At 39.0% G+C, this 16,615-nt stretch overlaps 4 protein-coding genes, 1 long non-coding RNA gene and 1 other non-coding gene across 7 annotated transcripts; 3 read left to right on the top strand and 3 right to left on the bottom strand.

Moving 5' to 3' along the window:
* Nucleotides 1-30: 30 nt before the first annotated feature.
* LOC17875302 (probable serine/threonine-protein kinase DDB_G0282963) lies at nucleotides 31-2,845 on the bottom strand. The gene is made up of 3 exons (XM_006280146.2): nucleotides 2,226-2,845; nucleotides 1,036-2,116; nucleotides 31-412 (listed from the first exon to the last, which is right to left on the bottom strand). The coding sequence occupies exons 1-3, from the start codon at nucleotides 2,666-2,668 to the stop codon at nucleotides 134-136; spliced, it is 1,803 nt and encodes a 600-aa protein (XP_006280208.1). The 5' UTR covers nucleotides 2,669-2,845; the 3' UTR covers nucleotides 31-133.
* Nucleotides 2,846-3,334: 489 nt separating this feature from the next.
* Nucleotides 3,335-9,661, top strand: LOC17874689 (rab3 GTPase-activating protein catalytic subunit). Of its 2 annotated transcripts, XM_006279895.2 has the most exons (22): nucleotides 3,335-3,543; nucleotides 3,632-3,675; nucleotides 3,778-3,841; nucleotides 4,052-4,178; nucleotides 4,259-4,326; nucleotides 4,434-4,531; nucleotides 4,744-4,915; nucleotides 5,198-5,429; nucleotides 5,723-5,849; nucleotides 6,049-6,158; nucleotides 6,339-6,431; nucleotides 6,575-6,703; nucleotides 6,813-6,946; nucleotides 7,023-7,118; nucleotides 7,311-7,378; nucleotides 7,538-7,706; nucleotides 7,780-7,851; nucleotides 8,097-8,136; nucleotides 8,295-8,572; nucleotides 8,656-8,833; nucleotides 8,928-9,145; nucleotides 9,224-9,661. In XM_006279895.2, the coding sequence occupies exons 1-22, from the start codon at nucleotides 3,487-3,489 to the stop codon at nucleotides 9,539-9,541; spliced, it is 2,892 nt and encodes a 963-aa protein (XP_006279957.1). In that variant the 5' UTR covers nucleotides 3,335-3,486; the 3' UTR covers nucleotides 9,542-9,661. The 2 variants fall into 2 exon arrangements, with proteins under 2 accessions (XP_006279957.1, XP_023644136.1); XM_023788368.1 differs by lacking the exons at nucleotides 3,335-3,543; nucleotides 3,632-3,675; nucleotides 3,778-3,841 and having other exon boundaries at nucleotides 4,080-4,178; nucleotides 4,281-4,326.
* A 2,172-nt stretch (nucleotides 9,662-11,833) lies between these two features.
* LOC17875148 (protein LIGHT-DEPENDENT SHORT HYPOCOTYLS 5) lies at nucleotides 11,834-12,768 on the top strand. Its single transcript, XM_006281111.2, has one exon. The coding sequence runs from the start codon at nucleotides 12,016-12,018 to the stop codon at nucleotides 12,565-12,567; it is 552 nt and encodes a 183-aa protein (XP_006281173.1). The 5' UTR covers nucleotides 11,834-12,015; the 3' UTR covers nucleotides 12,568-12,768.
* Nucleotides 12,769-13,541: 773 nt separating this feature from the next.
* Nucleotides 13,542-13,623, bottom strand: TRNAS-CGA. Its single transcript has one exon. It is a non-coding gene; the product is annotated as a tRNA-Ser (tRNA).
* A 278-nt stretch (nucleotides 13,624-13,901) lies between these two features.
* Nucleotides 13,902-14,829, top strand: LOC111831957. The gene is made up of 2 exons (XR_002835037.1): nucleotides 13,902-14,316; nucleotides 14,622-14,829. It is a non-coding gene; the product is annotated as an uncharacterized LOC111831957 (long non-coding RNA).
* Nucleotides 14,830-14,938: 109 nt separating this feature from the next.
* On the bottom strand, nucleotides 14,939-16,598 carry LOC17875723 (cinnamoyl-CoA reductase 1). Its single transcript, XM_006281672.2, has 6 exons — nucleotides 16,429-16,598; nucleotides 16,168-16,340; nucleotides 15,901-16,086; nucleotides 15,653-15,815; nucleotides 15,386-15,572; nucleotides 14,939-15,266 (listed from the first exon to the last, which is right to left on the bottom strand). Exons 1-6 carry the CDS (start codon nucleotides 16,544-16,546, stop codon nucleotides 15,122-15,124), a joined length of 972 nt encoding a protein of 323 aa, XP_006281734.1. The 5' UTR covers nucleotides 16,547-16,598; the 3' UTR covers nucleotides 14,939-15,121.
* Between the last annotated feature and the right edge of the window lie 17 nt (nucleotides 16,599-16,615).

Below are 16,615 nucleotides of genomic sequence, written 5' to 3'. Positions count from 1 at the left end.
CCCCCCTTTATGTTTCCAGCACATTTCATATCACCATTATGATCATTACAGATACTATATAATTACGATTTTTAGTGTTACAATCTGAATTTACAAATTATCCCTTACTCAAAAAAAAAAAAAAAACTTAGCGTCAAATGGCGCGGAGCAACATGTTATGGATATGAGAGAAGTTTGGGCGTTTGGAGGGGGCGTTGTTCCAGCAATTGATCATCAGAGTTTTTAAGGCTTGAGGGCATTCCTTTGGGATATCCGGTCTTAGACCACAGGCCGCAATCCCAACCGCCGCCTGCACAGGCGAGCAAGATGCATAAGCCGCCTCTCCCGTCACCATCTCCCACAGTACCATTCCAAAACTATATGCATTGCTCATCCAAGTCTCTGTTGTATTTTCGGGATCACCAGCTATGATCTGCTTTCAACCAGGTCATAAAGAATTTAGGTTTCAATACAAATATCTAGTAACTTCGTGTTCAGATCCAAGAAAGTAAATGCTATGCCAAACGAAGAACCAGTTAGCTCTAGTAGGAATGAGTGGACCATTTGCAATTGCACATCGCTTGACAAAGCTAAAAAAAAGCCTAATACGGTGGTTCGAAACAAGTGGAATAACTTATATAATGCGTAAGGAGCTTTTTTGAAGATTAGACAGAACCTAATTGTACCTACTTTCTACGCGATATATGAATCCAAAAGTGACATCCAATAACTGTCCAGACAAACACAAAAGGTAAAGCAGATATGGCCAAAATCAAAGGAACTTGTTTTGTTCAATAAGAACAAAACAATACAAGATGCAGTGGGTCGTATGGGGACAGTAGAGATGAAGAACATAGGGCCTGCGATTTGTTTCTATGAGAGTTATGATAATGGGGTAGAGAAATTTAATTATGAGCAAGCTTTCAGGTGTCTAGTTTTATGTATCATTTGGCATAGAGGTAAAAAAAAAAGGATCACGGAACGGTAAGCATGGTAATGCTTACAAATTCTAATTCTCAAGTAAAAACCAAGCGTAAAAGAACAGATATGACATACCTCAGGTGCAAGCCATCGATAGCCATCAGTCTCGTACTCCACAGCCTCACCATAGCTCTTACAAGCGGTGACTACTCCAATATCCCCTAAACAGGCGTTGCCATGTTTATCTAGTAGTATTCTTTGAGTGTTAAGATCCTGATAAGCAACACCATGATCATTCACGAACTTCAGCCCTTCGGCTATGTCTACAGCTATTCGCAGTATCTGCTTGGTTTGAAGCTTCTTATTCTTCAACAACAGTTCATGGAGTGACCCACCTTCCATCAGCTTTGTCACAATGCATAATCCATGGTTCTCATCGATGCAAACGCCATAAAACTGCAGAATACTCTTGTGTCCACAAGCCATAAGCTCCAAGAAATCTTTTCGGAGCTCAAACTCATATGAATTCCCCTTGTCACAACCTTTTAGTTTCTCGATTCCCACTCTTTTTCCGCGGAAAATTCCTTTGAAAGAATGTGGTCCAACCTGATCACCGAACTCAAAACTATCAGAATTTAATAGCCACTTTCCAATCTCATTGCCACCTGATTGGATGGTCTGCCATTCATCTACTGATACTGCGAATGAAGAACTCGGAAGTGGAGTGTGAAGCTGGATCATACTATTAGAGTTTTCTATCCCTAGCCTATTACTATGCTGAATGGACTCTTCTTCAACACCCCCAAGTTCTCCTACACCGCCGTTCTGTTCTTGACAGCCACAAAGCCCAAAAGGGAGCTTAACCGAAGTCGGTTTTGGCTTTCTGGTTGCAACCTTGAGGGCGTTTTCTACCCGGTTTTTAAACAAGCTCTCATGCCCAGATTGATCCAGAAGAAGAACAACACCGAGAGTCAACCCTTTCTTCTCAAAGATTTGTATCTTCTTGCAACAAATGGAAGCACCATCAAGAGCGCCTGACATAGTAGACCATGAAAGAGAAGAGTTGCAGGCGAACGTGAGTCTGAGGACTGAACCCCGAGGTTCCTCAGCAGGCACTTGTTGAATCATAAACACAGGATTGTCATCTCCAGAAGCTTGCTCTATCAACTTCACGTGCAGAAATACTTCTTTCATATCGAAATCAGCCTGACTGTAACTGTTGAAACAAGCACAAAACCAAGTTACCTAGATTGGTCCATAGTTTACCAAGAATATCCAGATTCAAACTCACACAAAACTGTCCCTAATTAGAAATTCAGGTGTACCTGAAGGGCAAGGAATCGTAATGCTTCTTGAGATTTGATACGAGCTTCTCCGGTAACTGACTGCCAGGATACATCTTAGCAAGGTTCCTCACTACAGTAGCCCAGACGAGCTTCCTTCCGCCGCCAACTTCGGCCTTAGGCGAAGGAGCTTCACCGACGTTGTGGTTATCCCGCGCGTTATCGAGATTGAGCGAGTTTTTAAGCGACGCAATCGCCCCCGACACATTTCGGGTGAGACGCTGAAACCGCTTCTGCATAGCCGATGAGCTCTGATCGAAAACCGTCGTGGATCCTCCTTTGTTCTCCAAAGTAGTCTCAGGGGGAGACGTAAGGAGCGACTCGGACCTGTCGTGCGTGCGCATGAGTACCTGATCGACCAGATCGTCGTCGGGACCGCCACCACCTCCGGCACGGCTCGACCAGCACTCCAAGGCTGCAGCCATTATTTGTAGTAGGACGTCTTAGTCGGCAATGAACTATGAGCTCTGTGGAGAGATGAAAACGGAAGTGTGGCTTTCAGATTTTCAGGGATTTCTACATCTTTGTTAGCTTTAGTGAGGACGACCTCATTTATGTAAAGCAGTACGATTTTTCACACTCTCCTCTCTCGATCCACTACGCTCCTGTTCTTTTTTACTTTATTATATTACTTTTTTTTTTTTTGTCAACTATATTAATTGTTTTTTGTAATTGTTATTATGTCTTGGACCAATTTTATTATTTTAGATAATTATCTCTTAGTTGTGGATTGTGGTCCCTTCATACATAATTGTGTTTAGTTTTAAATGATCACCAATCCATACAAACAAAATGCATATACTGTATTCGAAATTTTTTGAATAATTATTCCGATTATTAGAATTTAGGATGACTACAAAAAGATTAGTATCTACTAGTCTCTTGATTTTTGTTTTTAATCCTTTTGAAAATTCGGGTTTGAATTATGTGGACTCCTTGAGCAAAGATGTTATAATGGGCTAATATGAGGCCCATTGATAGCGGCCTTTTTGTGATCGTCGGGATCAGTGAAAAACTTTGCAACGTTTTTTATCAAACTAAAACGGCACGCGTTGTTCTCTTGCCGTGTTTGCAAAAAGTCCCAAAGTCAGCCTTGAACGACGACGTTTCATCTGTAACTTTACCATCATCATCGTTGTTCTTACCCGAAGCCGGATCTCTTCGTCTGCGTGATCGGAGGATCTGCAAGAGTTCCTTACCCAGAAGAACAGAGAGAGAGAGAGAGATTCGCTGCCTAATTTATATGGCTTCTACAAGCAAATTGAATCCTCTTGAAGAAGATGATGATGTGGAAGAAGAGGTATGCCAGTTACTACCACTTATAGCATCTTCTTCGTGTGCTCTTCTGCTGTCCGTTTTGTATTCATGGATCAGTGATTGTTTTACAGGTGCAACATTTCGATGATTTTACTCTAGCTTCTTCATGGGAAAGGTATTCAATCTTCATGGTTTGAATTGCTTGGACTCAATTACTGCTGCATTGTTCTTTTCTGTTGTTTTTTCCAATCCCATCACTGATTCTGTTGCTCTTTAGGTTCATTTCAGACATTGAAGCAACTTGTCGTCAATGGTTAGCCGATGGTCCCAATAACCTGGTGGTAAGATTGCTTTTCCAAATGATTGCTTGTTGAGCTTGTTAGAGTCCCGCGAATGCATACTCTCCCAGTTTTCATATAGCCGGACCTGATAACTTGTTTTACTATTTTGCATTTTGATGATCAAAGATGCAACTGGACATATATTATGGAATCCAGTTTGGTTTGGTTATCTGCTTGACCTGGTAGGTTGTCTGCATTATGTGAATGCAGGAAAAAGGAGCCGTTGCAGTAGAGGATTCAAAGAATCTGTTTACGGTCAAACACGAACTGAAAAATGTCTCAAAGAACTATTGCATGGAGTTCTACTTTCAAATTGATAATAATGGTAGCCAACAAGGTATATGATTCCAAAATAATGCGGTTTATCTTGGAGAAACTGCATTTTCTGTTTCATAATTCAGTATCTGACTGATGCAGCTGGAATTGATAATTGGAACAGTAATTCACATGATCTCCAGCTTTGCTTTGGGGTTAAGGATTTTCTGGTGCGCTTTAAATCCACATTTTGTTGTTGAAATAATTCCTGCCCTTCCACATATTCGATATTTTACTAATTCTCTTGCATATTTTACTAATTCTCTCGCATCTTTAGCTGATTGCTCCACAAAGTGCCAGTGGGGTGCTGCTTGATACACCAGAGTCGAGCAAGCTTCTGAGTGCAGTTGCTATTGCTTTGTCTAACTGTGGCAGGTGTGATGTCTTAGCCATTTTTAGCTTTAGCATCGTCAACTGAACTTGTACTATATACATTGTTTTTTTTGAATTGATACCAAATCGCATACCAAATTACTCTGGAGTCTTGGAAATCAAAGTTGATAGAAATGTAAATTATCCTTGAGGTCTTTGTTAAGGATTTGATGATTAGACGCATATTTAATGGTCTTTATACTACTTTCATGTAGCTTGTGGCCAGCCTTTGTCCCTGTGCACGACCCTTCACGCAAAGCACATATTGGAATCCAGAATATGGGCACTGTTTTTACTAGAAGGTTTGAAGCAGATCGTATTGGCAGCCAAGTCCCTGTGAAACTCATGCACCTGGAAGGGCTATATGAGTTGTTTGTTTCTAAGTTTGTAAGTCTTTGTAGCTCCTAATTAGTGATAACACTACTACAGTAATTTCTTATCAAAACAAACCTGAAGAATTACCAAGCATTAGCCATCAATGATGAAAGCTGGTTTCCAATCTACTATATTGCAGTATGTACTTTATCCAACATGCTTCAAGCTTGATATTAGTAGAGGAGACGATTTTTAATTTTAATTTGAGCTCCGGTCAAACGTGGCTTATTCTATCACGTGATTAAATTGTTTTGCTAGATATTATATTTATCGACAACGGTTTATTATTTGAAGGTTTATTCAGGAGTGGACTTCTCAATGCATAACTTCAGAGTCCACTTTATGATGAGGCTAACATACCAAACCTTCCCATATGACGAGGAGGATGACGAAAATGATATGGATGAGCTTATGGGTGACAAAGCAGACACTGCGGAAAACTATGGCTCTGATTCACGCAACAAGGTGCTCTGGGACGATGACTGCCCTTGGAGTGAGTGGTACTCTGCTGAAGATCCACTTAGAGGTATATCCATGTATCATATGAATAAAATCTAATCTTTTCGGACTACAGTCTATACAAAACGGCACTTGTCTTAAATTTTTGTTGAGGCCATGTGTGTTTTCCCGTGATTATACTACTCAGTTATCTAATTTATTAACTAGGGTATATACCTCTGTATTCCAACATACGCAAATATGATAATCGATGTGTTGATGACATTCTGTATCAGTCTTCAAGCATAGGCCGGTCTCTGCTGTTGGTATATGCGATTCAAGGATTTCATTATCTAATTTTGTGGCTGATGATATGGACAGGATTCGAATTGGTGGTCACATGGGCTGACAGGACTGTAGAAAGCACCCTTGAGATGGCTGAACTTGAAAATGCTTCACCCCATGATGCTGAGAAGTGGATTATACACCCAATCCTTTCACCATATCTGTAAGAAATGTTCCTCAGAATATTAGTTTGCATGTCTTGTGGTGTATTATTTTTCCCTTTTAGTTTATGACAAATATTGTTTTACCAGGGGTGATCCTTCACATGGGAAAAGAATTGATTTTTCTTTCCAACTAATTTTCTTGGTCCTGTGGTGTATGATAATTCCCTTTCAGTTTTATAACAAACATTGCTTTACCAGGGGTGATCCTTCACATGGGAAAAGAATTGATTTTGCTTCCCAACTACTTTGCTTAGTTGAAGCACTGGATATGTCCTTCACAGCTCAGTTTATGGAGGATTTCGTGTCAGGTATGCCAATATTTTGTGTGCTTTTACTGTTTCCTCGTGTTTTAAACACATGTAGAAATTTTCACTAGAAAGGGATTGAGTTATAGCATACGAGCATTTCCCTTCTGTTCATAGAATCTTTAACAGCATTAGCTTTCCCTTACATATCCACTGTCTAATGTTTTTATAAATCTCTTGCAGTGGAAAATCCAAGCTCTGACAATTTAAAGACCGCAGTGGTCATACCTCCTCCGTCTGTCCTTGATCGGGTGATTAAAGATCTCTTTCGTGAGGGTATACTTCCACTATATTTTGTGTGAACATAGATGCATGTATACACTCCTATGTATACGGTTTATATATATATATATATATTAAACGTTTGTTAGAATCCAGCTATGCGGTATTGTTTCACCTTTTTCAATCTTATCTCGCAGGATCTAAACTCCCAGATTTTACAAAAGGCGAACACAGGTTTTCTCGAGCTCTCAAGGCTGCACCGCTTGAATCTCTTTTTACACAATTCTGTTTGCACTCACTGTGGTTTGGCAACTGCAATATCCGTGGTATGTGCCAGTAGACCGTGCCACATTTGGTTACCAGAGATGGAATGAAAGGAGTTATCTGTTTAATAAGGTGTGTTGTATTTTTTTTTTTTCTACACTCCATCTCTAGCCATTGCCTTCCTCTGGATAGAGTTTGTCCGTGAAGTTCGATGGTGTTGGGAAGAGACACAGCCGTTGCCGAAAATGCCATTCGACGGTTCTATTGACTTGTCTACTTGTTTGATCAACCAGAAGTTGCACCTGGTAATTCTCTATATATCTTTAATCGTAAATGTCAAATTACTGTTAGAATACTAATAATTTCTTCTTTGTTGATCAGCTTGCAATCTGCATTGAAAAAAAACGTGAAATGAATGAAGAGTTCCTAGACTGCATAGGAAGTGACGACAGTTCAGATGCTTCTGTTTCTGTGGAGGTGATTGGCTAGGTTTTCCTGTATTTTGTGCATTTGTTGTTATGTTTTGTCAGTATGTGTTTCATTAAATTAACTAAAGGAAGTACATATAGTGTAGGAGTTCCAAAAGCCTTCACTATACCTAGTAGAATATCCTAACTCCTGCAGCGCCTGTGTTGTTGGCTTGAAACATATCTTTGAATGAATTCTCAGGAACACCACAAGGTCGACAAGAGAAGAAATACATCCTCAGAAGCAGATCTGCAGAGGAAACGTGACAGGTGAACTTAGCAAGTGAGAGCTCTTAGGTTCTCGTTGTTATCAAATAGTTGAAACACTAATTGTCTACTATTTCAAGTACTTGTGCTCTTTCGACTTCCTTTCATTTTCCAATTTAAATGATGACTAAGGGTGTTTAAATCCGTTTTCCTTGAATACAGTTCAATTGCAGAAGATACTTCTAATCGACTCAGATTTGAGAGGAAAACTGAACGCACAAATTCTGTGAACCAAAGCCCAACAGATGCCATCAGGAGGGGCTCAGCTGGACCAGTGGGGACCATGATGCTCCTGAAGTCACATCAGCGGCTCCATGCCCCATTTACCCAAGTTAGTATTCTACTGGACCTCGGCTTTTTCCTATCTTTTTGGTAGCAATCTCATATTTCTTGAGTTATGACAGGATCCACCTCTTATGACTGAAGACATGCATGAAGAAAGACTCCAAGCTGTTGAGGCGTTTGGTGATTCCCTTGTAAGTTCAACTCCTTTCCCAGTAGAAGTGAATATGATTTGGGTATCTACTAAGAATGTTTCGGTAGACTGTAAATTTTCTTAACAAAGTTGTAGATGCCTCGACTCGCTATATATGGAAATTTTCTATATGCTCTTGTGCTGTATATAAATATTAAAGAAAATTTAACATGATTGATCGCTTTTTATCTAGTTTATTTTGTTGTTTGTTTATTGAACAACTCATCTTTGCCCTTTGAATTTCAGAACGTTCCTGGCCAGCTGGAGAAAGACATCTTATTATCTGGTGAGGTTTGAAACTCTGTCTCTGTTGATCATAACGGAGAAGAACTGTTTGTTTCACTTTCTCTAAGTTTTAGTCTATTGCCAGAGAAGAATAGGCGCTTATAGTTTTGTGATATATTCCTTGCTTCTGTTCCTGATTTTACAAAGATGATATTGCAGATATGTCAGCATTCAAAGCGGCAAACCCAGATGCAGTGTTTGAGGACTTTATCAGATGGCATTCACCTGGAGATTGGGAAAGCTTTGAACCTAAAACCAATGAAACATCAGCAGGCCCCATCACCGAAGGCTCGAAAGATATATGGCCTCCTAGTGGTCGCCTTTCTCAACGGATGTCTGATCAAGGAAACTTATGGAGAAAAAGTTGGTACGATGCACCCGCTTTGCCAGCCGATGATCAAAAGCCTCTCCTAGACCCGAACCGAGAGGGAGAGAAGGTCTGTGTCTTTGTGAGATCATTCATGCCAATAAACTCTTGCAAGAGTTAAGTTTGACCTCAATATCTTGACAAATTTCTCAGATTGTTCATTACCTGGAAACAGTGCGACCTAATCAGCTTCTTGAGCAAATGGTCTGCACAGCCTTCAGAGGATCAGCCGACACTCTTAACCAGACAAACTTTGGGAACATGAAACAAATGACCTCTAAATTGGAGCAACTCTACCTCATCATGAAATCTACTTTGGGGGCTCTACAACGTAATACTTTTGTTTCTTCTTAATTATTCAAACCCTGGAAACCATCTTCTCCTTCCGGCCTTCTTGTCTCTATATAACAGATATTCGGATGCAGGCAACAATCTTCCAGATAAAGCAAAAACCGTCAAAGACCTGAAACGTCTCTGCATGGCTTTTGAAAACGTGGAGAAGTTGGTAACGGTCGCGGCATCTATTCACAGAAAGTTCCTTGACGCATCACGACTTGCTCAAGTAATATTCAGCGACTTCTACACCATTTATGCTCCAACAATGGGGATGAACTCAAATGACGAGGAGACTAAAAGCAGAACGGTGAGTCATTGTTAAACCAGCAAGAATTTATCTGATTGGAATGTAATAACGTAACAGTCTCTGGTAACTGGAACACAGGAAATGGAAGTAAGTAGACAAGAAGTGAGTTTGAGAGAGAGACAAGTGGTGTCGAACCTGTTTGCGCCGCCATCGGCGAACCAATCATGGAGAAAGGTGCTGAGTATGGGGAATCTTCTAAACGGACATGAACCCATTCTCAGGGAGATCATATTCTCCACGGGAGACGATGTCAACAACGGCATCCATTACGCGGCAGCTGCGGACGTGGCGGCCACCAGTCACGGGAAGGGAGAAGAAATCGAGACACATCGAATGTACGTGTCTGGAACATCTAACGATCTCCGGGTTGGGCTCTCTATTACTTCTTGTGATTGATTCTTTTTCTTTATATATTTAACCTTACGATACAATCATACGACACATTTGTTCTCTAATAGAAATTAGTAAATGAAGTCCTGCTTGAACAAATTTCACGTAAAAGTTTTGTTTTTTATTTATTTTGGTGTACTGTTGAATTATCTATAAAGATTCAAATGTATAGACTAGTACGAGTCGAGGTGGTGTACATGCAATGAGATCTCTCTCCTCACTTCCAACCTCATGTTTAAGACGAAACAAGGGATCAAATTTTATAAAGAGAAAGAAGTTTTTGTTTTTTCTTTGGTCTAACGAGAAAAAAGAAGATTAGTTAGCTGTGTTACTTTCGCGTTTATAAAGTGTAATCATTTGATGCAATATTTCTAGACGCATTAGATTTAGTGGGTCTTAAAATATGTTTAGTGCAAAAGAAAAAAAGAAGATAAGGGTCCTATATTTTAGTAAACTATGCAAACAAATTGTATTACGTCTGTTGTATAGAGTTTGAGTGATACATACTTTGATTAAATAGTTGCCATGTTTGACATGATCCTGATTAAATACTAATCATTAACTCTTCTCTTCATCTTAATTTCTCCAACTAAAAATATATATGAGATAGTGACATATATAATAATATGGTGCGAGTGAGGGACTAAAGTGAAAAAGGCGTGAAACCGTCGTATAGGTATGAGACTCGAAAAAGCACTAAAAAGCATTACATGATGAATGTTAAGTAGTAGTAGTAGTAAAATGGCGAGTGACTCAGTGAAGTGATGAAAATTGCATTAAGATTATTAGAAGAAAATGAATTGAATGGCCAATACCTTTCGATCTTCATTGATTCTTGACCCACTACCAACTCCTCACTCACCATTTTCTCTTTCTCTCTCTTTTTTTTTTTTTTTTTCGTTTTCTACTTTGTCAGTTCCATCGTAATAAGTCCTTGTTATGAACCAAATCATTCCATGATTCCCTCAAATTATTGGCCTTGTACAACGTTATTTCCACGTTTTCCTATCCTAACAATTATATATAACGACTAGTTGAAACTTGAAAGACTGATATTACCAAAAAAAAAGGACTGGTAAATAATACATTCTGACTTTTGAGTCTCTCCCAATAGGAGTTGGTGGTCTATGTAACTAGTGTGAACGAAAGTGTTAATTTTTCGATTAAGACATAACCAAAACGATACATTCTATAAATAAATAAGAAAAAAGATAAACAAGAAATTATATGTGCCGTCAATGAAGCTACTAATTAAGCAGCATGCACGATTTAGTCGTTTAATTATAATCATTAGTGCTTACAGCTATTATTTAATCAGCGATTCAGCGAACTATAACCAAAAAAAAAAAACTTGGATGATGAGTTGATCACACATATGCATGGTAAAGGAAATTAACTAGCTAGTTTCCAATGGAAAGCATACTGAAATGGACAAAGTTATATTTCCTATAATTGGGAATTAAGTATTGGACGGACGATCCCATTTGCTATGATTTGATGTATCAACAAGAAATTATAAAGTTTGTGTATGAATGATTAAATCAAATGAATCACGGGAGGTATATGGATGGAGCTTTTGAATGGTAGTCGTCACCTTAACGTCGTGAACTTGACTTCCGTTAAACTTAGTATTATATATAGTATTAAAGTTCTTGAAAAAGATGTCCTTTAATGGCTTAACGCCATGTTTACAGTATATGTTAAACATTAGATATTTAAATTTCGGAAATCATTTGTCTAATTAATGTAAATGATGAAACTCGTTTCCCGTTGATCAGCTTAATGTAAATGATATAAAGGTGCGATCTAAATCCCAATCAAGATTAATGTATACTTAACATATATATATGTACGTAGTTACTAATACAACACATGTACTTCAAACGATAATTTTAACAAATCCTAAACATACATCCATTATACAAAAATTCTACTATATAATATTGTAAATTGCTATTATTAGTAGAGTTTGAATAGTTGCAAGTAGCGAAGTCAGTCACTAGTTAGCGGATTATATGGTTTTATTATCATATTCATTTTTTGTTTCTTCTTTGTCCTTTATTCATTTGTTTTATTGATCCTAGGTTAAAGTAGATGTGATTCTTTTACTTAACAAGATGACTCATAGAAAGAAAGAAAAATACAAAAACAATAAGAAATCAAAGTGTGTGAATGGAAGGTATGATATATTTCTTTAACCAATTTACACACAAAGTGAAAAAGATAATACAGAATGGGCAACAAAAATTAGATACATCTAATTTTTCCAATTTCTTTTGGTTCCCATATAAAGAAATATGATGATGGGACGTCAATAAAAGTGAGAAAAACTACAATGTGAATAATCAAATCCAACTTGTTGCTTTCTGACTTAGTTGTGTGTGACTTAACATAAAACTCTTCCTTCCTCTCTTTCTCGCTCTCAGTCTCAGGCACACGACCCACACACACACACACACATAAAGAACTCTAGAAACAAGATGGAGGGTGAAGCCACAGTAAAGACAGCTGCGAGTTCCTCCTCATCCCCAAGCCGGTACGAGTCTCAGAAGAGGCGAGACTGGAACACTTTCCTTCAGTATCTAAGGAACCACAAGCCACCTCTGAATCTGTCTCGTTGCAGTGGCGCGCACGTCCTCGAGTTCCTTAAGTACCTTGACCAGTTCGGTAAGACCAAAGTCCACGCTGTTTCTTGTCCCTTCTTCGGACAACCTAACCCACCCGCTCAGTGCACTTGCCCTCTCAAGCAAGCTTGGGGAAGCCTCGACGCTCTCATCGGCCGTCTCAGGGCTGCTTTCGAGGAAATTGGCGGTGGTCTTCCCGAGTCAAACCCTTTCGCTGCCAAGGCTGTTAGGATCTATCTTAAAGAAGTTCGTCAAACTCAGGCTAAGGCTCGAGGGATTCCTTACGACAAGAAGAAACGGAAAAGGGCTCATACAGCCACGGCGACTCCAACCGCCGGCGATGGAAACGACGACGCCGGAGGAAGTAGTGGTGCTGCTTTGGTTGTTGCAGCTGAAACTAGGGTATAGTCGAGAAAAATCCAGATATGCTAAATCTTAAAAAAAAATGGTATCGTAATCTCTTAATGAACATCATGAGTTAGTTATTTACTTTCCAAAAATCGTACTTATGAATTATATTTGTGTGATTAACTATTTGAGGTGTTGATTGCAATTTTATAGAGATGGAAAGACGAGATTATAAGTAATTAAGCTATATCTTAATTTAAACAGTGTTATTATATTTACAATGAGCATTTATATTATATTTCGCCGTGATTGCATATAGAGATGAGTATGAAAGAAAGTGTATAATTGCGATGTGTGGACGTACGAAAGTCTCGGGTCTCACGTGAGTCGTGATTTTCTCTGAAAAGTCATAAATCTTCAGGTGCTTTCTTTTAAAAGCTTTCAGAATGACGAATGATGATCATCTTCTTAACTTTCACTTTATTTCATCTTTCTTCTTTACAAAATTCAACCACGCACATAAATAATTTAAGCACCCCTTCAATTGTTTTTGATTTAGTAAATACATTTTGGTAGGCACTGAAATGTGGACTACTTTTTTCAATTTCCATGACAAAGAAGAGATTAGTGGAATAGTGTTATAAGCTCAAGATCCATATTTATCTTGGAAATAGCAATACCAACAAATAATAGTGGGTGGTCTCTTAATTATACAAGTCAAATTTGAAAAGGACTAGAGACCAACCCTAGCATTAATTCTCTTGGTAATTACGTATATATAACCAATATATATATACAGATATTTCAAAATCGAAGCACTTCTTTAACAATTAATAAACAGTTAACTTAATTAACCAGGGATAGTAGAATGGAAACATAAAAGCACTAACTAGCCCTGGATTTGAAGATCATGTACCATTGTACTTGTCACTCACGTAGGTCATGATCATACCCGTTGCAGACATAAATAAACGTGTGTATCTCCAAAAGCCAAATACTGTAGTAGAATGGTAACTTAAAAAACAAAACATGAACGTCAACAGCAGGATTCGAACCTGCGCAGGCAAAGCCCAACAGATTTCGAGTCTGTCTCCTTAACCACTCGGACATATTGACATTTCATTAAATTTTCAACACTAAACTAATTTTAATGTCCAAATTAATTACTTAAAACACTGAAAGATAAAGCCATCACATGTTGAATGAAGAAACTCGGAAATGAACTATTTACGCACCATGATAAAAATTAATTGGATTGCCGTACTATTTCTCCCCGGAAACTATGGCATCGTATCAAATCTACACAGAACTTCAACCTCGTTTCATGTCTCACCGAGTCGATAGTTCTAAACCGATTTCCATCCGAATCTAAAGTTTTATTGCTATTTCCTCCTCAAAGTATCTGATACCATCTATTGCCCCATAAATCGAAGTTGATGAGGTTTGCTGTTGGTTTAATATTTCTTTAACCAACTAAAATTTTTTATTAACCGGACTAAACCTTCTTTCAACCCAATTTCTAAACTAAACCCATCTAATCGTAAAATTAAACACCTCCGACCGTGGTAGACTCCGGAGTAAAGACCACGACCTTGCAACTCATAAGAACCAAGCTCGAAGAGCTTTACTCTAGTCTTGCTGTTTTAGAGAATCTCAGTTCTGGATTCGATCCATCTTTCTCTTGCTTAATCTTACTCATTCTAATCTCTCTCTTGTGAACCTTTCCTAATGCATACAGTGAGAAATTTCTGATGCAAAATTGATTTAGATGTCATGGCTGGGAATTTTGATGATAGCTCCCGATGTGCGGTATCTAATTGAAATTTGAAATTTACTGTATCAAGTCTCAGTTTTTATAAGCTTGAAATTGCTTTCTTCCCATAACAATAACTCTCGATCTATGTAGCTCTTGAACGATTTCAGTTTTTAAAAGGAATCAAATTATTTTTTTATAAGCTCGAGATTAGTGATATGGTTAGCATCCTTGTTGGGTTTCTTGATTCTGAGATGGGATTTAAGAAGAATCTAAGAAATCTGTGTTTTTTTTATTTTCTGGGTTTTGTTTCGTAGAGGGGTGTTTTGATCATATTGGGTGTGATTGATCTTTTGGTTAGGGTTCTTACAGCGAATTTGGTGGTGAATTGATCAGTACTTCGTGTGGAAAACTGTTGAGAAATCTCATTGGTGTTTAAAAGACCAAGTGGTATATGGTTGAAGAAGATGATAATGTAGTCACTTTTATCAAGCTTTTGGATCCAACGAAGAAGATGATACTGTAGCTACTTTAAAAATTAATTTCATATCTGGTTTACGTCGGTTCTATCGGGTTTGGTTTGTAAACCGGTTAAACCAAAAAATTGGAAAAATGGATGAGAACTATCGGATTCGGGTGGAGATGAGTTTAGAACTATCGACTCGGTGAGACATGGAATGAGGTTGAAGTTCTGCGTAGATTTGGTACGATGCCATAGTTTTTGGGGAGAAATAGGACGTCAATCCAAATTAATTGGATGTCCATAACTTAGGCAAAGCTTATTTGTTACAATAGTGCAAATCGCATAAAATGATTCTGCTTGCCTCGAGATCTTGTTCATTGCTAAATCAAGCAGATAATTTAAGAGATAAATCCTTTGCTTTTAAGACTCTCCACACCTTCCTTGATGATCTCCTCCATGGAACGGAACTCTAACCCCAATTCCATCAGCTTCTTGGCTGCATTCTTGGCTCGGAGTAAACCAGGTTGAGTCTCTCTCGGTAACCTAAGAGATTTACCAATGCAGCTTATTGAAATCCATATACACACAGACATATAGCAGCCAAGTGATAGTCTCTCTCGGTAACCTAAGAGAATTACTAATGCACATAGTTTGTGACTTACTTGGGGACACTGTAATTGGGATAGAGCTCAGCGACTTTGGCTACAAAATCACCATAGTGAGATATGGCCTCGACGCACAAGTGCCTCCCTTTCGCAGATGGATTCTCGTAGACAAGAATATGGGCTAAGGCCACGTCCTTGAAATGCACCGACCCCATGAAGAAGTTCTCGTATGTCTCCGTGCATCCTAAGCATTCATGTCGACTCAAATCCTAAGATGTCTCAATAGAACTCAAGACTAATTGTTCACAGAGAAGTAAAAAATACCCTGAAGAAGGCGTTGAAGCATGAGCATGCTAGCGTTGATGGATGGGGGAATGACAGGTCCCATGACAGTGCCTGGATTCACCACAACCACGTCCAATCCTTTCTGCTCTGAAAACTCCCAAGCAGCCTTCTCAGCAAGAGTCTTCGACAGTGGATACCATAACTACCCAACAGCACAAGAACCACAACATCATCTATAAATATTATATCAAGAAGATTAGTTTGCAATAGATGTTAAAAGTACATACTCCATTTTGTTTGCAGTAGTCTTGGTCAGCCCAACATTCCTCATTCTTGATCTTATCGGCAGGCCAGTTGGGACTCGGAGTTATCGCCGATATAGAAGATGTCACAACAACCCTCTTTACACCCGCTTCTTTCGCCGCCGTCAGTACGTTTATGGTTCCTTTAACCGCCGGGTCAAGTAGTTGCTTCTGTTCACACACATGAAGTGATCGAATTTACAATCGATCGGTACTTTTTGAAGCTAAGGTTTTGGGAGTGGATATTAGAACCTGTGGATCTTGAACTTCGTCGACGATACAGGGCGATGCGAGGTGGAATACGCCGGAGCATCCGTTGATGGCGGCGGAAACGGTGTCGTATTGCAGGAGATCCATCTCGAATAGATGGAGGCGTGTGGCTGCACCTTCGAGAGCTTCTAGATGTTTCGTCTCTTTCTCATCCTCTGTAACACAAATTTAACTAACGTAAGGCCATTAGGAGGAGATATTGTAACCGGAGTGAAATCGAAGAGAGGAATTTGTAAACATTACGGATGTTTTTCACGGTGGCGTGGACGGAGTAGCCACGGTGGAGGAGCAGATGGACCAGCCACGAGCCGATGCAGCCACTGGCGCCGGTGACACAGACTACTTCTCGTTCCGTCGACATTGATGATTGATTAGAGTTCTCCACCTTTCCCTCAGTTCAGACAATTTCTTTTTTCAGACACACTCGATG

This window comes from Capsella rubella, unplaced genomic scaffold (genome assembly GCF_000375325.1).
Source record: "Capsella rubella cultivar Monte Gargano unplaced genomic scaffold, Caprub1_0 scaffold_8, whole genome shotgun sequence".
NCBI lineage: Eukaryota > Viridiplantae > Streptophyta > Magnoliopsida > Brassicales > Brassicaceae > Capsella > Capsella rubella.
This window is presented reverse-complemented; position numbering and strand designations above follow the sequence as displayed.

Excerpts from the sequence above, each read along its gene's own strand:
- LOC17875302 (XM_006280146.2), bottom strand. The coding sequence starts at position 2,668 with ATGGCTGCAGCCTTGGAGTGCTGGTCGAGCCGTGCCGGAGGTGGTGGC. Across the intron at positions 2,117-2,225 it reads TACGATTCCTTGCCCTTCAG|TTACAGTCAGGCTGATTTCG; the intron begins GTACACCTGAAT and ends TTGTTTCAACAG. Across the intron at positions 413-1,035 it reads ATCGATGGCTTGCACCTGAG|ATCATAGCTGGTGATCCCGA; the intron begins GTATGTCATATC and ends GGTTGAAAGCAG.
- LOC17874689 (XM_006279895.2), top strand. The coding sequence starts at position 3,487 with ATGGCTTCTACAAGCAAATTGAATCCTCTTGAAGAAGATGATGATGTG. Across the intron at positions 4,532-4,743 it reads GCTTTGTCTAACTGTGGCAG|CTTGTGGCCAGCCTTTGTCC; the intron begins GTGTGATGTCTT and ends ACTTTCATGTAG. Across the intron at positions 7,119-7,310 it reads ATGCTTCTGTTTCTGTGGAG|GAACACCACAAGGTCGACAA; the intron begins GTGATTGGCTAG and ends ATGAATTCTCAG.
- LOC17875148 (XM_006281111.2), top strand. The coding sequence starts at position 12,016 with ATGGAGGGTGAAGCCACAGTAAAGACAGCTGCGAGTTCCTCCTCATCC.
- LOC17875723 (XM_006281672.2), bottom strand. The coding sequence starts at position 16,546 with ATGTCGACGGAACGAGAAGTAGTCTGTGTCACCGGCGCCAGTGGCTGC. Across the intron at positions 16,087-16,167 it reads ACGAAGTTCAAGATCCACAG|AAGCAACTACTTGACCCGGC; the intron begins GTTCTAATATCC and ends GTGTGTGAACAG. Across the intron at positions 15,573-15,652 it reads GCTTCAACGCCTTCTTCAGG|GATGCACGGAGACATACGAG; the intron begins GTATTTTTTACT and ends ATGAATGCTTAG.